Raw genomic sequence first — 24,453 nt, forward strand, 5'->3', positions numbered from 1 at the left:
GAAGGGCCTGTAGAACGAAGAATATTCATGTGTTATTTTTTGCTCTTAGTTGATGCTTAAAGTACAAGATAACACCAACAGACGAATCGACTGGCCTCTTTTCCATTTACACCAATGGTAACGATATTGTACTATGCGACCCTCAGGGCGCCATTACATGTCGTTGGGGGACCTGTGCCGCTGTTGGCATGATTCGTATCCGTTTGTTTATATTGGACATGAAAAGCATGAAGGCCTGCACGCAGGGAATAAAAATTCATATACATTATAACTCTAAATTTACCCTAAAAATGAACACTAGAAACATTGTAATACAAAGCGTTGGTTCCATCCAGTTGTTCAAGGCAAAGTGTTTACTTAGTTATGTTAAAAGAATATGATAAACATGATAAAGTTAAACATACACTTAATTCTACCACTGACACATATTTTGACCAAGGGGAATGCATGAATGCTGCCATCGGGGCGCCATCTCTGATCAGACCTTTGTCAAACGCTCCATTTAATTGGCCATTTAGTCTTGGACTACCATGGAAGCATGAAAATAAACCACTACATCCATACATGTACACAATCAAGAGGCCCAAATCAGAAGGAAAGTAAGGCAAATATCACTCAATAAAGAATAAACACTGAATATGGAGCACTATTTTTTGGTTCGCTCCACCCATTCTTTGATAATACAAAATAATAGCTAACAATAATATTTTTAAATTCTCTCCTTGAGACATATAGTTATGAATGTATTTTAAACTTTTTTAGGTTTATTCTGTGACCTCACAGTCAATATTAACTATTAATCTACTACCATTTAATAGTCCACTTATCATTTCGTTCCTGACTCTCTTAAAGTAGCAATGAGCTAACCTGGTCTAACCTAGAATGGGTTAACTCTGAATTTAGTGTATATACAGACTGACAATATTACTACAACAAATTTAAATCTGTTAATTTAAGACTGATAACTCGGCCCTTTTGACACATTCTAAACCCAATTAGCAGCAGTCAAACAGTCACAACAAATATTGTTAAGAAGTCTATAAGTTGATTCCTGTTAATAAGGACTCTGAGGGGACCGCAGAAAGAGCCTGTACTAATGGGATGTTCATATTAATAGGTCATGTTAGTCTATTTAACAGGACCCAGACACAAAAGAAATAAAACAGGACATTAGCAATGTCAAGCTTAAGATCTCTCACTTGCACAAAGCTACTATTCCATGGGCTATGTCTGTAGACAGACTTTCAAAAGTCATTTTATCATTATTCGATCAAAACAGATGACTAATATTTTACTAAAATAGTCAGAAATAGTGTCTAGACGACATCTTATTATGTCTACTGACTGTGGTGAGTGTGACCATCAACATGCTATTATCCGAAGGTTTTTACCTTCGGAAAAAGTAGGGCTTATTACAGCACTCAGCTAATAAAGAAGGGTACTTATTACTGAGATTAACTGTAGTGTTTTTGAGAATGTGTTATTGGACAATAAAATATTGTATGTACATGAGTATGGGTATCGTTAAAGAGGGGTTCGACTGCAATATAGGACACTTAACGCTGTCTTAATACAGTGAAGCATTCCTGAACTTTGTTAAGAGGCATAATTGCAAGGGTTGTTTAACGGACTCATTTTCGCTATATTGTTGTTTCTATGGAATCCACACAATTTTGATGGGAAATGCAAATCTTGTGCAAATTGACTGCTGTGAATGTTGAACAGCCAGTAGTTTGAGCAGGCCATTCTATACTTCGCTAAAGCAGCTAATTCACCATTCCATACCACTGCGTTCATTTAAGACCTGAATAAGTGCTTAGGTGGCTGGAAGTCAAATGATGTGTAGAAGAGAAGATAACCAGCTGACGTCTGTAGAAATACAAAAATCACAATGTATGTTTGCTTAATATTAAAAAGTCAAATCAAATCTAATGAGGAATTTTCTTCCTTTTCTTTTCTTTTTCTTTCCTAGTATTAGAGATGCTATTGAGAGATATTAAGCCATACATTATGTTTATAACCCATTCATTACATGTACACTTTGATCATATTCAAATGCTAATTTGCTCTTGCGTAACTATTAACAAGACTGAGGTCCATACTCTGTGAGTTATGGACTGAAAAATGAGATACTGCAAACTAACATTATCGTTAGTAGACTGCAAAACAGTCGGTTTTTTCCTCAAAATCAGTAAAGAAATCAGTAAAGCGCGGCGTAAGAGTCTTACACGCGCAAAGCGCGCGAGCCTCACACGCCCGTAGGGCGTGTGAGGCGAGAGAAGTATTTTTAGTATTTTTAGCGTCTCTCCTCAGTCTCGCTCTCTGTTTTCCGCCTCGTTCCAGACCTATTGTTTGACTGCTAGCGCGTACTTAAATACGCAAAAATACGGACTGTTTTGCAGTCTATATCGTTCGGGGAAGAGGTTACCAACAATCTGTTTACACAATCACTATTCTCACATGCTAAATGCAATTTTTCTGTTATGCAAATGCATCAGCAGTCTATTTGCAAGACCTCAGCACAGTGTGGGTCAGACTTGAAAGGACTCAAGCAGGTTATACATTAGAAACTGTCCACTCGACCAAAATTGACTAATAACATCAAAGTTCCCTAGATTTCAAAGTATGTCATCCTCATTCTCCGCACATCTTGGCAGCTCCTCTTCTAAAACTTTCCTCGTGTGAACTATCCTGCCGGCTACACAGACTATAATGTGAAATGCGGTGGATAGGAGAATATAAAAAAATATCAAATATGTATTTTCTACACATAAACAAGCTCCACACCGGGGGGGGGGCTAACAGTCTTACCACAACACCATTTGGAGACATCTCTGTAACATACTGGTCATCAAACTTGTACCATTTCTTGTCATAAACGTTCTTGGCAAATGCTGTGTAGTGACCACCATGCATTGTCCCATAGTGATTTGATACCGCATGCAAATTGTAGCGAAGTGTGGACTTTGGACCCACGACATAGTTTGACATGTCAAGGTTTGACATGGGGAAGGACACACTTGTCTGGAGTTTCTGTCTCCACATTCCTTCATACTGGAAGCTAATAATTGAAAACGTGAACAAATGTTAATGTTAAAGTAAAAAACTGTTAACAGCGATAGGAACAGGTGCAAGGGGATCTGGGCACAAGCAACCCACAGAACCATAATGTAATAAATTAACTATGCTTCTTGTCTTCCCATGCCTCATGAGGCTCTTTCGTGTGGTGGCACAAACGTTTTCCTGGAGTTCATGGCTTCTATAGCAGGGCACATCAACCAACCCTGTACCTCCTCTTGGCTTGAGAATTTTTCCAAGATGTTGAATATGGGTGTCTAAAAACCCAGCATGGCTAAAAGAAGCGCAAAAATATTTGGACACAAAGTCTAAATGAAGATATGACCGTCACAGTTGTAATTGCGATCAGTTTTAAGCGATTGCAAATTAAGGCAAAAATTTTAAAGTTTCCACAGGATTTGAATCCATGGCCTCCGCATTAGCACTGCAGTGCTCTACCAACGGTGCTATGCTGAGTTCAACTAACCTATGAAAGGAAAGAAACATGAGAATGAAAGAGGTGGGAACATTTATTCTTGGAGAAAGTCTTTTTAAATAAGTGATAAGAATACAACAATTTCTTGTCCAAGGCACCAGTTAAGATAAAACCTTTTACCAATTGGCTGTCATAAGTTCCGATGTGATACGGTCAGTGAAAACTAGCGAAACGGGAATTATTCTAACCGTTTAAGGTGTACCACAAGGATGGCTGGAAGCCTCCATATCTGAATTGTTTTACTGGCTTCTCTTCGCTGTCTGCACTTCGGACAAAACCTGATATTAAAAAAAACCAACAACAACAAAAAGAAAGACAAAATTTGTAGGATGAATACTTAAACAACAACTAGGAAAATGGGACTGGGATTTTTTCCCCATTTAGAACTGTTTCATGGGTTGCATAGAACTGAGAAAAATTGGGTAAGAAAAAGGGATTCGTACACCCTACCACTCCTTTCAGGACTCTGATGGGTGTTTAGACTAACTGAGAAAGGGAAAGTGGAATAGCAAAAAGTGGGCAAAATTGGAATAATTGGCGCCAGAGAGTAATGATTCAAAGTAGTAGGTATAAAACTAGCCAAAAAACAGCGATGGTGAAAGTCACTTCCCTTGTCAGGGTGTTTGGCATTCCCTTTGAAGTCCCCATACATTGTCACATGGGTATCATTTAGTAGTTTGATATTTACTGTCGTCCTTTAAAGGATGCCATTCCACTAAATCTGTTAGATGCTTCTATCAGTCCTGGACAACCAGGACCCAGTTGTTCAAAGGCCGATCAACGCTAACCAAGGGTTTAATTTTTATTCAAGTTTCTTACTTAAACGCATTTTCTCTGTTACTTTTAAACTAGTCATTTTAAAGAGCTAATTATCACAAATTGTGGGCAAAACAATTTACCACTTTACAAGAATTTGCTTTGTACACGTTCTGATTTCAATTCAAACTTTATAGTAATCCTGGGTTATCAAAATCCTGCTTTGAACAAGCACTCCCAACATTTCTATTTTGTTAAAAAAAGCCATCATTTCCTTTTACACAAGATAAGTCCCTACTACAGCTGTACCACTTACCACTTGTCATCTCCTGTCATTTTCTCTGGTTTTGTGAACAAGCTAAGGCAATCCTACAAGAACGAAAGGTTGTACATTAAACCAATAATATTATTTTACATATCACTAGTGCAAGAACAAGAATTTGATACTTAAAGGGAGTGAAAGGATCGATGCAGAGGGATATGAGAGTAAAACAGATAATCACCAAAGATTAAATGTAACAGTTTTAAACATTTTCTCAACTGATTTAATCCAGTCTCGGGAACAATGACTATGGAAAAACGACTTAAAATTCAGTTATTAATTACCTGAAGTGTGCAGCGACTTGCATATGATGGCAATGGAAGAGTTAGGTTGGAAAATGTATCAAATGTCCTAGACTCTTTCAAGCAGACCATACACTTTACAGTTGACATAAATAAACCCTGAAAAATGAGAGGATCCCAGACATGAAATTGCCCAGTACCATGTATAACAAGTCAGAGGTATCAACAAAACAGTTTGAGGTTGACATTCTGGAAGGACATAGTCATGGTGAATGACCAACCTGGATGCCTAACACAGTTTGGCCTGATGTGAAGTATATGAAATAACAGTTTGGCCTCTCAAGTGTACCATCAATATTTCCAAGATTAGCAGTGGAAAGTATTGATTTGAAGATTATTATTGCCATTTGGACTCACAAGTGTACCATCAATATTTCCAACGCCAGCAATGGAAAGTATTGATTTGAAGATTATCATTGCCATTTGGACTCACAAGTGTACCATCAATATTTCCAAGACGAGCAATGGAAAGTATTGATTTGAAGATTATTGCCATTTGGACTCACAAGTGCACCATCAATGTTTCCAAGACCAGCAATGAAAAGAGTTGATTTGAAGATTGTTATTGCCATTTGGACTCACAAGTGTACCATCAATACTTGCAAGGACAATGGAATGTATTGATTTGAAGATTTTTATGGCTAATAAAAGTACCTTTACATGCAGGTGATTGAGCAAACTACAGTAGGTGATTGTGCAAACTACAGCAGTACAAGAAAATCATCAATAATAGTTTTAATGGACCCTGTCTTTATAAGAAGAAAAATTAATACTGGTAACCTTACATCAAATAACTCCACCATGACTGATTCATTTCTCTTCTTGTGGATTTCCCAAGCAATTTTGGCAGCAGTTCCAGGATCTAAATCATCGTCTGGGGCCTTTAGATAAGGCTTTTGTTTTACCTGTGCACAGCAAACGAACAAATAATCCTTTGAGCTACTAGCTGAATTGAATTCATAATTATGTCTCCATTTATACAGAACGAATTTAACTGGCAACTTCTTGTGACAAGCTGAATGTAAAAAAGCACACTCTGGATGAGTGAATTTTATGAACCATAGAAATGCTAACATGCTTGTATTTGAACCAATTTTTAGGTTCTTGACATAACATAAAAATTAATGACTAATTTGTTAAACACAGATTGTGTTCTTAGGACAAAGTAACATTTTTGTACATGACTACTGAGTGCTTGAACAATAACCTATACCTTGTTTAGATCTTCTTGCAAACCATCCATCAAGAAAGCCAACAGTTCTTGGGAATCCTGCTGGTCATACCCAGAAAACTGTGATTTAAATTTTCCAACTGTTCGTTTGAATTCCACTGGAGATACACACTTAAACTGTCCTGAATACAACACTCGAACAAGAATTGAAAAGTTTTCAGCCAGCACACCTGAAAATGGAAATGCGGAAAAAATACATTTTCATGGTCCTTAATATGGGTACAGTGTAAAGGCAGGTATCTGCTTATTCCGATGGCTTGTGATGCCTTTCATTGTCAATTCCAATAAATTAGTGGCTGGCTTAAGTGTCAAATCATACAAGGGTGTCACTAATATTTCAAGTTCCCAGGTATATGCAGTAAGTAGACAGCAAAATTAACAGCTAGGAAATTCTCTTGGTTCTATTCTCCTTTTGTTTTCTAGGAAAGTACTCAGGGATCATGCTCAAACCAGCCAAAAGAAATCCATGGCACCCACCCTTAGTGACAGCCCTGTCATAACACTATTAACTACTGCTATTGTGTAGTATACTAATAGTGAACCAAACATTAACAGCACGGCACATTAGGGGCCCAATTCATTTTTTCTTTTGTTTATAAATTTTCATCAATATTTAACAATGATGGATGGAAATACCAACATTAATCTTCACAAATAACTCAACTGGACACCTAACAGCAATCCTGAGCCCATAATAAGCATAAGCATTACTTTTAGCCCCTCTCAAACCCGATAAGTAGATAATCCACTAAGCTGACACCAAAATAAATTTGGTGAAAAAGAACTGCTAGGTAGGTTATTCATGTCCAGTGAGTTGAATAGTTACATCAGCAATACTACTTATCTTATTTTCATTATAATTTTTTATTAACTTTGCAGGTAACTTTACAGTTTAACAGTGAACACAAGCAACTACTTAGCAAGAATACACACATCTACGCCCCCAAACCAGACCCACACAATTTTCATTCACTAACGCCAGTTTTACAAATTCCCATACACTTACAGCAAGTACATAAATACAAAAAAAGGATAGAGTAGACTCACATGGAGTTATCTTTTTTCAAAAGTGGTAGATAGTTATGGTTCCGTATGAAATACTAGTAAATATCATTATTTTATCTGACGATGATATATGATGAAGTTAAAGGAGTTTGAGATGGTGTCCCTGTGTTAGGAGCTTATCCCATTTCTTGAAAGGAAGAAGAGTTTATTTCTCTCTTTCGCTATTCAATGTCCCATTTAGAAAACTGCTTTCACTTTTGCTAAAAACACAACTCCTGTCGTATAAGTATTCTTAAGTTTACAACTGTAAATGTGCTGTTTCGAGAGTAAGATTAGGTGATTATAAAGAAGCAAATCTTTAACTGGCTTACTGATACCGAGGAATACATCGACTTCAGAAACTATATAACTTCCAAAAAGCAGTTGAATTGAATTCCAGAAATTTTGTACAGAAGAGAAACAGAGAGAGAAACATTGAGTGACAAGACGTACAGAGAGGAGTCGACTCACACATTCCAATTTTAGAAAAGAAAATCATTGAAGGGTAAAATTCTGTTCATAACTTTATACTGAAACTCATGAGATTTAGTGTGAATAGCGCATTCATTCAGGGGAACGAGTAAATGGTTCTCCAATCAATCGAGAGATTATCGGAAGCATATTGATCGATCTTCAAACTTCATTTTCGCTGTAGGTAGTTTTGATATTTCTGAAATAAGGAAATCGTAAATCTTTTTTGGAATATAATACCTCGGCATCTGAATACACCACCCCATTAAAGGGTATCGTTTTGAGCAGTACCTCGCTTATATTACTAGTCATATTTTTTTTCCATTTGGAAGACAGGGAATGGTACAAGCCCTTCAAAAGAAGTAATTAAATATACCATATTAAGTTGTAATTCTGTCATGCGTGGATCATTGCAGACAAATTTAAATAAGTCTCCTACTTTGCAGAAACCTTTAGAGAATACTCTCTTGTTGAACAAACTGATTTTCCATTCACACAAATGTACTGGTTGTTCCAAATAATTTGATTAGCTATCTCTTCAAGAAAGGAGGGATTAGATTTGTTCAAAAGGGTCCAAGCAATCAAACATTTCTTGTTATATCTGGGTAATTCCAAAGGCAATTTCGCAAAATTATAATTGCAAAGAAATAGCACCTTACCTCCCACTCTCTTAAGACAATAGTTTAGAATAAACTTCTAGGGGCGTTGTGAGTCATCTAAAAACGTTTGGATGCATGTAATTCTTTGTGCATCAATCATAGACTCAATACGAGGTAACTTTAGACCACCTTCATTGATATCATTTATGAAAGAGACACGTTTCATTTTATCTCTGCCTTTCCAAATAAAACTATACAGTATTTGGTTAATCTCTTTTTAAAGTCGTTATTGGTACCAACTAGGCTCTTACAGTATAACACCTTTGGAATCGGAAATGTTTTGATGATCAGTATTCTACCACACAAGGTAAGGCCTCTCCAGTTCCAACTCTGTAGTGTCTTCATAAGACATTTGGTTATAGTCTACAAATTAAGCTTGAAAGAGAGCAGCTAGGCCCTCGTTCCTCAAAAGATGGTTAACTTTGATCCAGGATTAAGCCAACTTTTAAGCAAGGTTTTCTTAACTAAGGACACTGTAATTCGAGCTAATAAACACTGTTGAGCTTTTACTCCAAGATACAGTGCTGATAACACAAAATGGTACTCTAAGCAATACATAGGAAGGTAAATTACAAAAACAGAACAAAATTTTTATCCTGGATTAGCTCTAATCGGCCTTTCAGGAACTGGGCCTTGGTGATCATACGTGAAGTGTATTACCAGTATTTTAACGACTTTGGAAATTACTCGCTCAACCCCAAGTGCCTCTGCAGTTATGTTGGAAGAACTGAGATTAAAGGAGCTGTGTCACGAAATTCAGCCAAATTAGGTAATTACAAAATGCCCGTTAAATTAAGAAAACGTAAGAATAACCGCTTAAAACATTAAAGGATTAACAGATGCCACGGATGGGCAAAGCTGAAGGAGATTGAAACGGATTGAAAGTAGGGTTATCGAAAACTGTTCGGCCTAACAGTTTTTCAAAGTTTATCTCTGCTGTTTGCAACTTCAAAAATAATTCTCAGGAGACATTTGTTTGTCTCCAATCTCTGATTTTGTGATTTCCATGTAATTTATTTGCTTACTTTAAGTTTTATAGCGATTGAGGGCGAGTAATTGGCAAAATTAAAAAAAATGAACTGGACTGCCTTGAAACAGCCTCTTTAAGTACCTCTGTTTTTTGTCTTATTTACTATTAATACTGAGCATTTACCGAACATAGTTAATTTCAACGACAGCTAATGAAAAGATTCCATGTCTGCTACAAAGGCCAGTATGTTATCGGCAAAAATGATCAGTTTCAGTTCTTGATCGTCAATTCTAATTCCTTTAATGGTTGAGTCATTTCTGATATCGATAGCCAAAATTTCTAATACAAGGATAAAAAGATAGGGGAAAAGAGGATCATCTTGACTTAGTTTAAAGAGTGGAGTTGTGAAACCATTGTTCATAACACAGCTCATTATATCAAAGTAAAATGCTATAATCCAGGCAATAAAAGATGGTACAAAGTTACACCTCTCAAGAGGTTTTCGAAGAAAATTCAAGTAGACTCAGTATTAAGCCTTTCTGTAAATCTACTGCTACCATTAAGGAGCTGATATTTTTCAAAGCCGTAAGAGACAACATCATCTATTGTGCGTAACGCATCAAAAATTGTTGTACCGTTCACCTAAGTAATTTGATGATTCCATCCTTTTAGCAATTGCTTTAGTTCCAATTTTGACATCAACATTGTTCAAGGGGATTGGTCTCCAATTATTAATTTGATGCCGGTCACGGTCTTTTTTCTCTATAAGAACAATGACTGCCTGTTTTTTTGTGTGATGCTGATAGCTCTCCATGTCTATATGAATAGTTCAGGTACTTCACTAACATGTTACCAAGGAGGGGCCAGAAAGCTCTATAGAACTCTATAGCAAGTCCACCATTTCAAGGGGTCTTGTTTTTTTAATCAGATAGTATATTAAAACACTTGGCCGTAGACAGTTCCTCTTCACAGAGCTCTTCCATGACTGAACTTAACTTTGGTATGCTTTCTGTTTCTAAAAAGGCACATGATTGATCAGTGACCTCACTGTTGTTTCTATCACTATAGAGATCAGAATAAAAAGAATGAAGCTCGTCCATGATCACTTCAGAATTAATTGTAATAATACCATTTTTGAGCTCGAGTTTTCAAATTGTGCTTTTGGTCTTGTTGTTATTTTCAAGGTTAAGAAAATATTTGTTGTTTTTCTCACCTTTTTCATACCAATTAACCTAAGAGCGAACTACCACCCCTCCAGCGACATATCGTACTCTTTCTCATATTCTGTCTTTAAGTTTTCGAGTTTGTTTAGGTTCTTTACGTTTTGGGTTTCAGATTGTTCTTCCTCAGCTACCTTTAGTTTATTTTCAATCGAATTTATCCTTTCCCTACATTGTTTCGCTTTCACTTTACTGTATTGAACAATCTTTTTACGTACGCTATACTTAAGCCAGTCCCATTGTACTCGCACATCCTGGTTGTAGCTAATCTCATCAAGCCAAGTAGGATCTTTGTCGGTTATTAAGTTAGTTGATATATGATTCGTCATCCATAATAAGACTCTTGTTAAATTTCCAGAATGAAGGCCCCCGATTCGTTTTACTTATGATATCAATGTCTAATGTTATTGCACAATGATCAGTTCTAATACCTTAATATTACTTACTTGGTAATTTTCAATAAAGTATTAATTTTCATGCATACCCTTTAAAGTTTAAGTTTTTAACCTAGATAATAAAATCTGACAGCATGGTGAGAATTCCATGATCGCTTTGACAGATAGGTATTACGGGACATATGTATAATTTGGTAACTCGTTCAAAAACAGCAGTTCTCTTTAACATTTAACTGGCACATCATTTTACTTAATATGTTAAGCCTTAGAAGTGAGCACCTCTCATGAGTGCACCTCTTTGCATGTACCTTTTTTAATGTTAGTACCTTCTGGAAAAGCAATTCGTATAAAGAAACTTGCCATCAATTTTGAATTTTTTAAACAAAATATACCTACCTCTGGTTCCATCTCGATTCATCCTGTTTATGTCTTCCCTATAAGCACCTGAAATGAAAAATGCTGCAAGAGGAGCAACACTGCTCAAGCACTGTACTACAGAGTTCATGTAACAAGTATTTCCCAAGTTACGCAGTCCTGTCAAAGCTCGACCAACACCACCATAACTTGGGTTGAAGCTGTCTAGCTGGTGGGCAGACAAAGGTTTAGCTCCACGATTTATTGCGGGTGTAGCTGACACCATTTGTCCAGAGTCTGGTTTTGATAAACGATCAATTACTGGCCTTTTAGGAGCAGTATTGTTTTCATCAGAGAGCTTTGCAAGGTTTGGAGAGGATAGAGACCTGTGTAATGTAGGTCTGTCTATTGATGATTGTCTTTTTGTTTGGGAATGTTGCTGATTTTGTTTATTTGATTCTGGTGCAACGTTTCTTCCAGTTGCAGCTACATTTGGTGGCTTCCAATGAGTAGTTTGAGTGTTATGGTCTTTGTAATACGGTCTTCCTCCATTATCAACTCTTTCCCAGCCTGGTGGTAGTCCTGGTGTTGTTACATAACTGCTTGGCTTGTTCAAACATTGTTGAGAGGGCTTTGGAGCTTTGTGTTCAACTGAAGTTGTTACTTGAGTTTTGCCTGGAATTTGGGCTTGCTGTTGGATTGGATGCTGTACTGTTCCTGAAACATTAACATAGAGAGGCACTGGAGTAGTATTTGGAGGTGCCTGTTGTCCATGTTGATTATTTTGGCCACCTGCTCCAGGACTGAATGATGCTCCTGGAGGAGTAGCTGAATGAGAGGAGAGTCCAGAAATTTGCCCACCAGCACGGGGCACTTGACTTGCTGGTGATACCTGAGTCGGTTGACTTGGTTGTGCAGTTTGTCGTACTTGAAGAGGAATCTGTCCAGATGGAGTGACCACTCCATGAATCTTCGAATGCACAGGTGGTGGTTGTGATGCTGAACTAGCTGTTGAAGGGGACACTGTAGGTGTCACTGGTGCTGTAGCTACAGAGGGTAGTTGGCTTGTTAGATTTGTTGGATTTATACTAGTGGCTGGACTTCCTGGGACAATTTCATTTGTTTGCCCCGACAACAGTTGTCTGGAACCATCAGATCCAGATGAGGTAACCTGTGATGGAGATGGTTGTGTGTTAGAAGTCTGTGTTGATGCAGTACCAGGATGTACAGATAGCAAGCTTGAATGGCTTCCTGCTGGAATGGCATTTGGTAAAAATGGCTTTGGAGCTGTTGCAGTTGATACAGAAAGTTGTCCTGTAGTTGGCAGTGTTGACGAATCTACGCTAGGCACCCCAGGTTGAGTTGATGGCTGAACTGAAGTGACAGATACTGCTGTACCTGGTGGAACAACTGATTTGCCTGGTTCTGGTGGCTTTGGACCAACTGATTGGGGACCCACTACAACTGAATGTTGAGACCCTGGTGACACAGGCGGTTGATTTAATGGGGGCAACGATGGAGCACCAGGTTGTGAAGATGGTACTTGCGGTGGATATGAAGGACTTCTGTCAGCTGTTTTTGGAATTTGAACTCCATTGTGAGACTGTGGCACTGGTTGATTGATAACCTGTGGCTTAAGCTTTGGTTCCTGAGCGGGTATTGTTACCGGAACTGAAAAAGAAGTTACAGTTGAAGGTTGCTCTTTAATCTGTGCCCCAGGTCCTAAATCATTGGGCTGGACTGGTGCATGAGAGGGTGGAGAAGCCATATGTCCTTGTGCAATGTTACTACTATTTGTGTTACCAAACGGCTTTGGAACATTTTCAGATGCAGCAGAAGAGACAACTGGATCTTGGATGCTTCCTTTATTAGCTTCAGATGGAGTTTCTTTTTCTTCTGGAAGTTCAGGATAATCTAATGATGATAAGTCAACATGAGCCACAGGTTTAGGTTGTGGTAGTACCTGAAATATTCAGAATGGTAATATTAATGTTAGGTATTGTTACAATGAATACTGGCTTGGTTTTCATAACAACATCACATACCTCATATTCAGGTAAAAACAATGGTTCGGTTATTTAAACAAAGTCTAACTTAGGCCGTGGTTTAAGAAATCATTGGACATCCACATCTTCTTCTTAAGGGGTCAATTTCAGACAATAAGTGCTTTTCCAGACTATGCTATATGCTTTATTCAAATTGTTCATGAAAAATGGTGTTTACAGCTGTAGATAAAAACGTTGGGCAAACTGAAAATGGCGAGGAACGTGGTTTTGTTAAACATGGGTTAAACTCTGTTTAAATAATTGGCCCAATGTTTCCATCACCCTTTGCGGCCAATGTAATCAAAGATTATGTTAATAAGTCCCTAGCTCTCATTGACACAACCACAACTATTACCCACAGCAAGACATTCATCAACTACATAACACTTTTTGTTGGCCCATTTCCAAATTATAGGAATCAATGCACAACAAGGTTTAACGGCAGTTTTTACACAACATTTAACATTAACTTTGTGACCCCCTATAATTCAACAAATTTTGTTCGGTGTGAATATCTTTGCACAGGTATTGATGAGAAAAACAAGCATTTCTTTTTTTCCAGTAAGCCAAAGCTCTAAACTGGTATGTACAGTACTGACAGAGTTTGCACCTTTGGTAATTCCGGCTTCAATGCTAGAGATGGATAGTGCCAAAGCCAGCTATGAAATCCACCATCAAGAAACAGGGGTTCATTCTTCAAAGAGCTGTACGAGTCAAAGGTATATATTACATCTTTCAATCTTTGAATGCGGCATTCTGGAGATATGTCAGCAACCTTGGTGGACTCATCCATCAAAATAACATATTCTTTTTCTCCTCTCTTCTTCCAGATTTTTCTTGTGCCTTCTTGCAGTCTTCTTTCTATGCTACCAGCAGACACCCTGGTGAATTAATATAATACTTGTACTTACTAATGTATTTTACAGTGTACACCATTGTATTTTTTCATTTACTGCATCAACAACAGAAATCACCGATTTTTTTTTAATGGAAAGTAGTCATCAAGGAGAAAATATTTATGTAAATGAGATGGTGAAAAAGGCACAACATTTCCCTGTATCCGGGCCTTTATAAAAGTGTGCCAAATGGATCAATAAGTCTGCTTGATATTCGAATGCTTGACAGAGGCCTATCAGAGGTAGCTGCATGTACAGTCTGTAGATGTCATCGCCAGGTTCAAAAACCCCTCCACTGGCCTTCAATGGTCAGTGTAAAAATCTCAGATGAAAACAATGAACCATGAATTAATTAAATATTTTTATAGTAAGTATTGTGTAAGCATCTTTGAACTGGCATTTACTGAAGTACCTAATTCATTTTTTCCAACCTAAAAAATTGTTTGGTATTTTCAAACTGTTTTATTTCAATTTCACTGCTATAAAGCTTTGCTACTAAAAACAGAACAAATCTGTAAAATCATTCACTTCTAAAATATCAAAAAATTACCCTTGATCCAACAACTCTGCTGGTATGTTTATACAAGATGGACTATTGATGCGATTCTGAAGAAACATGGAATGGGGTCGGCAGTCTAGAACCAGCACTTTGGAGACATTTTCTCCTTTAAGTAGGTTGTACAGATCTTGGGCTGACACACACGGAATACCATCTGGTTTGGTATGAGAACTTGGCAAGTCAAGACCACTGATCAGTTGACCTACACAATAAAAAATTCACCAATAAGAATTGTTCACATCAATGTCTCTTCGATTTGCTTTCACTAGTTAACTTACTAAACCAACTGTGTTGATTCCAAATTTTAAGGGACTAGTCCATGCTATTTCTGCAATTTCAGGACCTCACCAATTATCACAAATAATTATGACCTAGTATCAAAATGGTGTGCTCAAACTGCACAATGCAACAGAAATAGAGAGAAGCCTTAAAAGGAGAATGGATCAGCAACAAAAAGACTGCATTCATGTAAACTTGAAAATAATTTATACAGAAGCCTGCTCTTTTTCAATTTTCTTTTTATTACCGCTGAAAATCATCCCAGTTTGGTCCATGTCTGGAGATTTTGAATCAAAAATGCAAAGTAAACACCTCATTATCATTGAATAAAAATAATAATGTTTTCAGATTTACTAGCGTCTGTACAGTGGTGTAAATGCTTGTGAATCCGAATACCTTAAATTAAAGTGGAATAAGTTCGGTATGAAATGTGAATCTAAAAAGAATCTCAACTGGTGTAAACTGGCAGAAGCCTTCAAGGCGGAAAGACGTTCTGCACAAGCTTCTGCGCATCCTTTATCACAGGCTCAAGGCGGGCTTTTCTGTGTGTTGACTGTGTTCGACAGTTTGTTTGTTTGTCGCTGAGAGAGTTCTGACTAAGACTGAATGAAATGCACAAGGTGTGAATGTTTGCTCCTCGAAAAGCCTTTTTACTTTCGTGTGGTTTTTGTTTTTCGTCACTTGAAAATAATTACTTTGGACTCGGAACAACCAATGTTAAAGGAAAAACGGATCATTCCGTCAGTCTGAGGTGGAATAAAGAGTTTTGAACATTTCCAAAGAGGCGAATATTTTTTTGATTGTTCATTCGATTTATTTGTGAGTTGATTTCGCCTTCTTTCGCTCGGCTGAATTAAAACCCACTTTTTTTTAAAAATAGTAAATACTTTTTCACATGCCCAGATTTATTCCCTTCGTAGAACCAGCTTTATCCTTCTGTTCAGTCAAAGAACCATTTTGTGCGCCGTAAAACTTTCTCGGAAATACCGGTAGAAGGCCAGTAAACTTACTCTAGAAGAAAAGAATCATTTTTCTGTTGCTCAAATACTATAAGTAGTCAGAGTTTTCTTCACTTTTAATTACATAGTTTTGTTTTCCACTGCACTGTGAAAGTTTCTGTTCTTTATAAGAAATAACTTTTTGTACGCAAATTTTCCATTTCACTCGCTGTGAAGTAGAGGACAACTGCCGGCAGTCACTTCAAAACAATTGACTCTGCCCGTAACACTGAATTGCTGGAGCTGGATTTGTCTGAAGCGAGCAAAACAAATACCCTTATGTGCAGTTTTCTGAATTTTGTAACGATTGGCTGAGTTTAATTTGCTTGAATGAAGACCCTCACATGGACCAGTTATTCACTGAGTTATTAAAGCGAGGAGAAGAGCTACATGGTGAATCATGGTTTAGCTGCGAAGCTCACTGCAACTGATCTTTTGCTTTTAAAATCTTTAGGTATGTTGTTTTCGTACAAAAAATTCATTTCTTCATTGTCAGCAAGAAGTTTTTGCAATAATGTAATTTTAACTTTGTTTGAAGGAAATATAATCCTACTTACGTGTAGGTTTTTGACAGATGTTATGCATTTTCAACTTGAAAACACAAAGCATAATTTATATTTATCTCTTAGTACGCGAAACGATCAAGTTTAAAAATAAACTATAGTTGCTTTAAAACCGATTTTTGGGAAGATTTTACTAGATAAAGATTGACCTTTTTTCTGCCCGCATATCAACGCAAAAACTTCTACATTGAGGATTTTGTTTATATTTTAGTTATCTGCGAAACTACTAGTGTCCGATTGAGCGAGGGTTCTAAAATATCAGCTCGAATGCGACAAGCTCAGTGCCTTCAAACACATTGTGGGCAAGCGTTAATTTTTTCGGGCAAATCACTGTCCAAAGATATGTTGTTTTTGTGTCCACAGTGGAGATCCGGACCTTATATATCCAGGAACTTCCTTATATGAACACATTTTGTGAATGCATCTTGAAAAAAATCGGACCTACACATGCACATTTCCAGTACAACGCAAGGAAATTGATGTCGTTAAAGTCCGTTTTACTACGAGGTATTCTTCGAGAAAATTAAGTAACGACAAGGTTATAACCACAGCTTGCAACTTTTGAAGACAAACTGCCTGTTGTTTCCAGGTTATGAGTGGAAACATCTTATTTTCAGGCAATAAAATATTTGAAATCCCGCCATTTTTTCAAATCCGGCCAGGGGATCTGGGCAAAAAAGTTCACACATTCTCACTACGTTTTTCCGCCCTGAAGCAGAAGCCCTGCATAGACAGTGGCCCATCCAGGGGAGGGGCCTGAGAGGCCAACCTCCCTTTATTTTTAGACCAAACAGAGGCCAGGAGGGCTGAAAAAAAATTTTTTAAGACCGCACCCCCCCCCCCCTCCCAACCCCTTCTCCCACCCCTTATCTCAGAGTCTGGATGAACCCTTATCTGAAGGTCTGGATCCGCCACTGATAGACATACCATACCTGTATGTAGCTTATCAAAAAGGTAAAAGCATTGTAGAAATACAATAGACCTGAACAATTTAAAATCACATATGACTAACAAGTTGGATTAAGAAGACAGTGACCCACCATTAGTGTTTTCAGTGCTTTTAGGCTGCAGAATTGAACCATGGTTGACCTGAAAAAAATTAAGTAGAGTAAATGCATGACAAAAACGATGTACAATAGTATAAAACATCACCTTCACAGAGAAAAAAAAGTGCAGCTAACAATGTCAGGGCTGTCACTGACTAAGATTTCAAGTTGAAAGCCATACAGGTTGCATGTACACAGAAGGTGGGAAATTAAATTACATGTAGCTAGGGGTCATGCTCATAGCAGCCAGGGGAAATCCCCAGTCTCCGGCTCTGAGTGACAGCAGTGAATGTAGATCTTTTTACAGCTGTTTTGGATAGTACACGACCTGTGTTGTAAAAAACGTTTTTGGATTTTGGGTTTTTCTACAATGTAAATCAAAATCTGAAGGCTCTGTGCGACCATCAATCATCTTAGCGGACCTCTTGGGAAACAGAAGTTTACTCCAACAGGTTCAAAAGGTCATGGTTTGTGATTTGTGATTGGTGTATTTTGATCTGTTTTGTGTGTTTCTGACTCTGTGTTTCAAGGTTCGTTGCTTTTGAACTTCGGAGTTTGCGTGTTTTCATGCTTTAGGTCTTTTAGCTCTCAGTTTTTCTACCTTCTTACTAAAATACGGCAAGTGGCAAGTTTAGATTCCAAAGGTGAATATAGCGCTTCCAAATCCAGAAGAAACACAGATATGGGAGGGTGAAAACAAATCGATACGTTCCCAACAACATTTAATTTTGCAGCTTCTGCTCATTATTGCCACTTTTATCTGACAGGGAGGATTGGATGCTATCGTAATGGTTTAATTAACATCAAAGAAAAACCTAAAATCCTGAAGCGTGTTAGACAACGCAGGTCGTGAGTTATCCAAAACAGCTGTAAAATGATGAACAAGTAGAGAATCCAGCAACAAGAAAAAAAAAATTTAAAAAAATCAAAAGCATACCTTTAACTTTTGATAGACATCAGCAGAAGAACCTATCCCTCCTCCATTTAACAGCGAATCAAGATCAAATTCATCACTGAAAAATAAACAGAATCAATACAATATTATTGATAAAACATACTTTGGGTGGGTAAGTTTGGGCTTAAATTGGAGCACTTTCTCCCCCAAGTCTTTGTCTCTTCTGTTTTCAAGCACATTTTTCTCTGCTGCTGATCTTTACTGATGTACACTGTACCTCTAAACTGAGAGCTCATAACAGATACAAAATAATTCCTTTCTCACCTGTCTAATCCATTGTTCTCTGCACTTTTTGACATCAATTTTTCTGCAAAAGAGCAATAGTTTATTGGTAAATAATAATATTCAAAACTACTGAATGACTACACAAACAGGACTATCCCAATACTTTTGTCTTCATCTTCTTTCTTTTTTGCTTCTTTCTCTGCCTTTGCTTTAACTTCCCGCTGTGCTTTTAGCTTTCCATACCTAAACACACAAAAGATTGTAAATATTCAATAAATCAGCAATGTTATACAGCTGCTAGAAAAACACATAAAGATTGATAAGTGCTATAAGCAGTGTGCTGACCATCACTCAGAATGGACTATTGATTGAAAACATCTAGTGATGCAATAACCAATATTGGTCCATTAGTGACCCTTACCAGACTTGCCAAACCCCAAAAGGCAAAAACTGTGAGATTCTGAACCTAGAGCTCTGAAAAGTAGTGAGATATGGGTAAAAAGTTGTGAGATGTCCCAAATTTCCTAGTGAAAGGACTTTCCAGTGGGGATTATGGGTAATAGAAGCCACTAAATCACTTTAAAGCTGGGGCAGTAAACATCACAATCAATTTTACAAATTTACATTTTGTACTTTCTACATTTTGCCTGGTGTTTTGTTGGCAGCCATCTTGAAACAACAGAAACAGGAAATCTGCACATTTGGTGGCAGAATGTAATCAAACGTGACCGCTAAGCATTTTCTTTGGGTTGAGCTGGTTATCTGGTACCCTAAAGCTCCAAAACTTTTGGAGTTTGACTTTTCAAGAAAGCATGAGAAATCAGTTGCAACTTGTGAGAGTCTGAGACAGGTCGTGAAATCATCAAACTCGCATGTACAACAAAGTCATGAGACTTGGCAAGTCTGTCTTTCTGATGCATTTCTATATGTTTTTGTCACAAGAAAGAAAACCATGCTTTACATATGTACATGTATAATGTACTAACCTCTTGTCAAGGCTTTTTTGTAAAGCTTCTGCCCGTTCAATGGCTCTTAAGGTTTTTGTTTTCCCCATCAACTCATCATAAAACTTCTAAAATTAAAAGAGGATATGAAAGAATTAAAATCATTCACTCTATGTGTTGAAGGTATAATCTGTTCTCAAGTTAAGAAAGTGTTCAACTCACTTTGATTAAGAATTTCCTATGTTTTATAGCCATAATTATGTAAAACAAAGGAAATACTAATTCAATCCAGGTTTCTCATTAAGTTTTAAAGTAGACAGCTAGGATGCAAAAGTAGGCGGCATGGTCACTGAGTGCTGTAGGCAATTTCAGGCTTTCACTCTCTCAATTTATCCTTTTTTCCTAAAAAGTAGGTAGGGCTGCAATGATACATTTTTTCACGATACAATACATATCTCGATACAGGTGCCACGATACGATACACGATAATGATACATCATTACATAAACTGACAAGTGACATAATCATACTAAAGTGCTTTGAAATCATTTTTCCACATGGGAAGACATATCAACAATGACTTTAAAAACAAACAAACAAACAAACAGACAGACAACTTAAACACGACAGGTAATGTATTAAATCTTTTAATCTACAGAGCACCGCCTACAGTTCACTTCCAAGGAATAGTACATTCAGTTAAAGAGGGGAGATTTTTAATTGAGACCATTTCTTTTTAAAAGTGTCTAAAGAATTATGGAATTGTGCTTTACTTGATTTGACTGAACATTTCTGAAAGTTTCTGATAGTAACTTGTATAAGCTTCAACTGGTGACGTTGGCTTTAAAGCACCTGTAACTTGAGGTAAGTTCACATAAGTTATGGAAGGGAACTGGTTGTCACCAATCACATAAACATATAATTTATGTTGTAGTTAATTTTTTGTCTCAGGTAAATTTTTCTTTTTCTTTTGTTTCAACTCCATTACTGTCAAACTCCAAAAACTGTGAACACCTGAAAAATTTCAGGAGTGTTGATTGTGTACTGGCCAATTACACTAAAGTTCAGGAATACGCAAGCAAACCTCAAAACCACAAACTAATAACCGTCTGCTGTTTGAGTGTTAGTTATCTCGTGCCTTATTGGCTAATTTCTCGCAACACAATAACATTGTATGAATATTTCTGGTGTTCATAGTTTTGTGAGTTTCACAGTAACATTCATTAACATACCCAAAAACAAAAAAAAATTACTTGAGACGAAAAATTAACTACAACATATACATGAACATGCAGAATATAATATTCATCAACACTTTGTACAAAAAATAATTTAGCTTGGAGAGCTATTTCCTGGCTTTTCCAATCCTTCACTTACTTTTTTCTCTGTGTATTTATTGCTCCTCTTTATCAAGGTGATAATATTAAAAAAACGCATGTAGAATACATAAGCATTCTCCTCATCTCCTTCAAAATCGTGATCCTTTGCCTTTAGGTACACCTTATCAGCTGATTTGATGAAACTACAATTAAATACAGATAAAACAGAAAAAATTTAATAACTATTGTTCAGTCCATTATGTTAGTTTGGAGCTTACAGTGGGCATTCAAAACACCGTCCATAAAAGTTTCAAGCACTGCTGAACTAGTCGGTGTCCAGTTTTGTCTCTGCAAAGTCATTTCATTACAAGTCCTTTTGCTGCATCATAAAGTCAGTTAGATGCAAAACATTGTTAATTTCACTGTATCAAAAAATAGATTCCCTTCATAATAAAAGTTAGATTAATATATCTCGTCCTTCATCTTTCTTTGGGTCCACTGTCTGGTTAGTAACCGGTCAAGTCAAATGAAAGTCATCTTGCCTGAAGTTATGTCACCCAAAACCAGAGTTACATGTACATATATGTCACCTGAAGTTTTTATTTAAATTGCCCGCAATGCAGAGTTTTATTGCCTGAATTTTATCAGGAGTAGTACGTGTGTACATGTACAAAGAGAAAAAAGTTAAATAAAGTGTGTGTGTAATATATCTGGTGGTATAAATGTGAAACATACCTTGATTTTTAAGCGGGATACATGTGAAATATATCTCGCTCTTTAATGAAACAAAACAAGTGCAATAAATGAGTAATATCTTGTCCTTTATCTTTGATGAGACAAAACAAGTGCAATAAATGTGTAATAGAGTAACCTGAGATCAGGCTCTATTTTCGTTTCGCTTTGAAAATTACATTCCGGCAGGCAAGGCGAAACGAAAAGAGAGCCTGATACAAACCTTCTACGAAATGTCTGTCGCTCACTTTTTTGATTGATTGACATTTGCCGAATCAGCCAACCAAAATTACTTCCGTTGCTTGTTTTTCTAGTATGCAAATTTTTTACGCGTGGGGAAAAAAGCAGACTGGCTTTTATCTGTTAAATTTTTTCAGCTTAAAATAAAACAGTCAGCACAGTCACATTTAACTTCTTGTGAGATTAAGGGAGATCTCGAAAGTTATTTCTTTTTGCGTAGAAGGTAAAAAGTTTTCGAAAAGATGGCGACACGATGTTCTACTAGTTTTATTTTGGCTAGGCGCGCTCGAATTTAAAATACTGAAATTTCTATTTTTCTGTTGCCTTAATATTTTCCTCGGCAATTTTTCCAGATTTTAGTACATAAATCTTTAAAAACAAAAGCAAACAGCCAACGAGCGAGGACACCAGTTTTCCTGGTTTATTTTTTACAAAAAGCGAAGGAGAAAAAACAGTCTGTTACCTTAAGCGCCCAGCTTTTATAATAATGCCTACAATGAAAATTCCTTGAACAGCCATGTGATATTTTTGGTTTAATACTTCACAATTGGCGACTGAGGTTTCTTTCGCAGGGAGCCTCCGATTGCGTACCCCGTTCAGAGAAGTCATTCCCGGCTAAACTTTCAAATGAAACCAGTTTAAAGATGGACAGTATTTTGATTTGCACTCGCTTGTTGGTAAATCAAAAGGCAACTTGTTAGCGGTCAATAACTTGCAGAGGGATTCAACTCCGCGATACACTCACATTAGTTCCATAAATAAAGCAAATCCTGAGAAGATACGAACAACCATATGAATTTTCTGAATTTCCATGGCACATATCAAGGCATATTTTCCTACCATAAGACCATAAAACAATAAAAAAGACAGCAAAATCGATCCTTCTCTCTTTCAACAACAGATCATTCACGACGACAACCACGCAAGGAATGAACGCTTTCAACTTCCGGCATTTCCAACAGCCAATCAGATTTTGTGGCATTGTTCTAACAGCCAATCAGCGTTACGGCCAAAATCTGGCCATAACGAGCACAAACGTGAGAGAGTTTGTATCAGGCCCAATTTTAGCGGTAGCCGTTAGAGAGAATGTATGAGAACCGCTAAAATTGGGCCTGATCTCAGGTTAGTAATAGAGCAGCATAAAAATTCCGGTGACATAACTCAGCATTTCAGGCAAATTAACTTAAAGTTCTTATAAAATAACTAAGATAGTGCACGTGCTCTGATTGGCTGAGAGGTGTGTTTGCATGAGAGTATGTAAACATGGTTGTGACATCAATATGTTTTGCTTTTTGCATGCTAATCACGCAAGCAAGAATTTGAAAAAGTTTTTGAGTTTAAAATTCCACCAGTTTACCTTATTTACCCATTCCCTCGTTGGCTGAAACTTGGAAAATCTTAACGAACATGCTGTGCTAATTTTTTTCACTTAAGCTGACATTTCAAACGAGAAAAATCTGTAATTTGGAAAGCATCTTTTTTGCAAAACTGATTACACGACCAAGACATTTGTGTATTAGAATTTCTGACTGGTGAAAATTTCTCTTTTAATCAGTGCCATAACAAGGAGTTTTGCATTTTTTCGCAGGACAGTTAATTTTTAAAGAGTAACAGGAAACTTTTCTCCTGTATTTGCATAGCCTGATATAAACACATGAGGGGTTGGGAAAATTCTCAACAATTATGCAAACCCCCAACGAAGTCGAGGGTTTGCATAACTGTCTCAAATTCTTCCAGCCCCTCTCGTGTTTATATCAGGTTATGCAAACACGGAAAACCTTTTCCTTTTGTTCAAACAGTACGTACCTTAAACTTAGATTTAAGACCTACTCCAGATCATCAAAAAGAAGAAAACAAATATCTCCTGACTATCCGATTATTATTGATATTCCTTAGGTACAGTGTAAGTTTCAGTTTTTTGTATCGAAAATTAGGTAAGCTTACTTAAGCTTATATGCAATGAGCTTAATGGTAAATTTGACATGCGACTCAGCTTCTGAGAATTAAATCAAGAGAGCATCTCCGTGTTACACTCTGTTCACGATAAACCATCGGAGTACTCCATGTATACTGTTAAAATTTGATCGACTGAAAAGTGCAACGATAACAGTAAACAATAACAATACAGAATTATATTTAGTAACGTACGTTGCGGGATTCACACTTCTAGAGTCTGCTGGAAGGCCAGAATCAGCGAGTTTGTTCAGCTCTCCTAGGGTGGAGGCCACGTGCAGGTCCTTTAATGTCTTTTTTTCCGACGAAGGCATGATAGAAGACTTCAAGCAGTTATTAAGTCAAGGGAAGGTTTGGAAAAAGCGAAATCTTTCAATACTTTTAACTCTAATGGCAGCCATCTTTAAAATTGATGGAATGAC

At 37.1% G+C, this 24,453-nt stretch overlaps 1 protein-coding gene across 1 annotated transcript; it reads right to left on the reverse strand.

Annotated features, from left to right (window-relative positions):
• Positions 1-325: 325 nt before the first annotated feature.
• Positions 326-24,435, reverse strand: LOC140932912 (ubiquitin carboxyl-terminal hydrolase 8-like). The gene is made up of 17 exons (XM_073382404.1): positions 24,227-24,435; positions 21,165-21,309; positions 19,830-19,915; positions 19,007-19,086; positions 18,883-18,925; positions 18,601-18,676; positions 17,658-17,706; positions 14,769-14,979; positions 13,933-14,203; positions 11,320-13,240; positions 6,147-6,334; positions 5,719-5,838; positions 4,916-5,032; positions 4,626-4,678; positions 3,742-3,831; positions 2,812-3,061; positions 326-1,869 (listed from the first exon to the last, which is right to left on the reverse strand). The coding sequence occupies exons 1-17, from the start codon at positions 24,343-24,345 to the stop codon at positions 1,798-1,800; spliced, it is 3,891 nt and encodes a 1,296-aa protein (XP_073238505.1). The 5' UTR covers positions 24,346-24,435; the 3' UTR covers positions 326-1,797.
• Positions 24,436-24,453: the final 18 nt, after the last annotated feature.

The sequence above is a fragment of the Porites lutea genome, chromosome 4 (assembly GCF_958299795.1).
Source record: "Porites lutea chromosome 4, jaPorLute2.1, whole genome shotgun sequence".
Lineage (NCBI taxonomy): Eukaryota > Metazoa > Cnidaria > Anthozoa > Scleractinia > Poritidae > Porites > Porites lutea.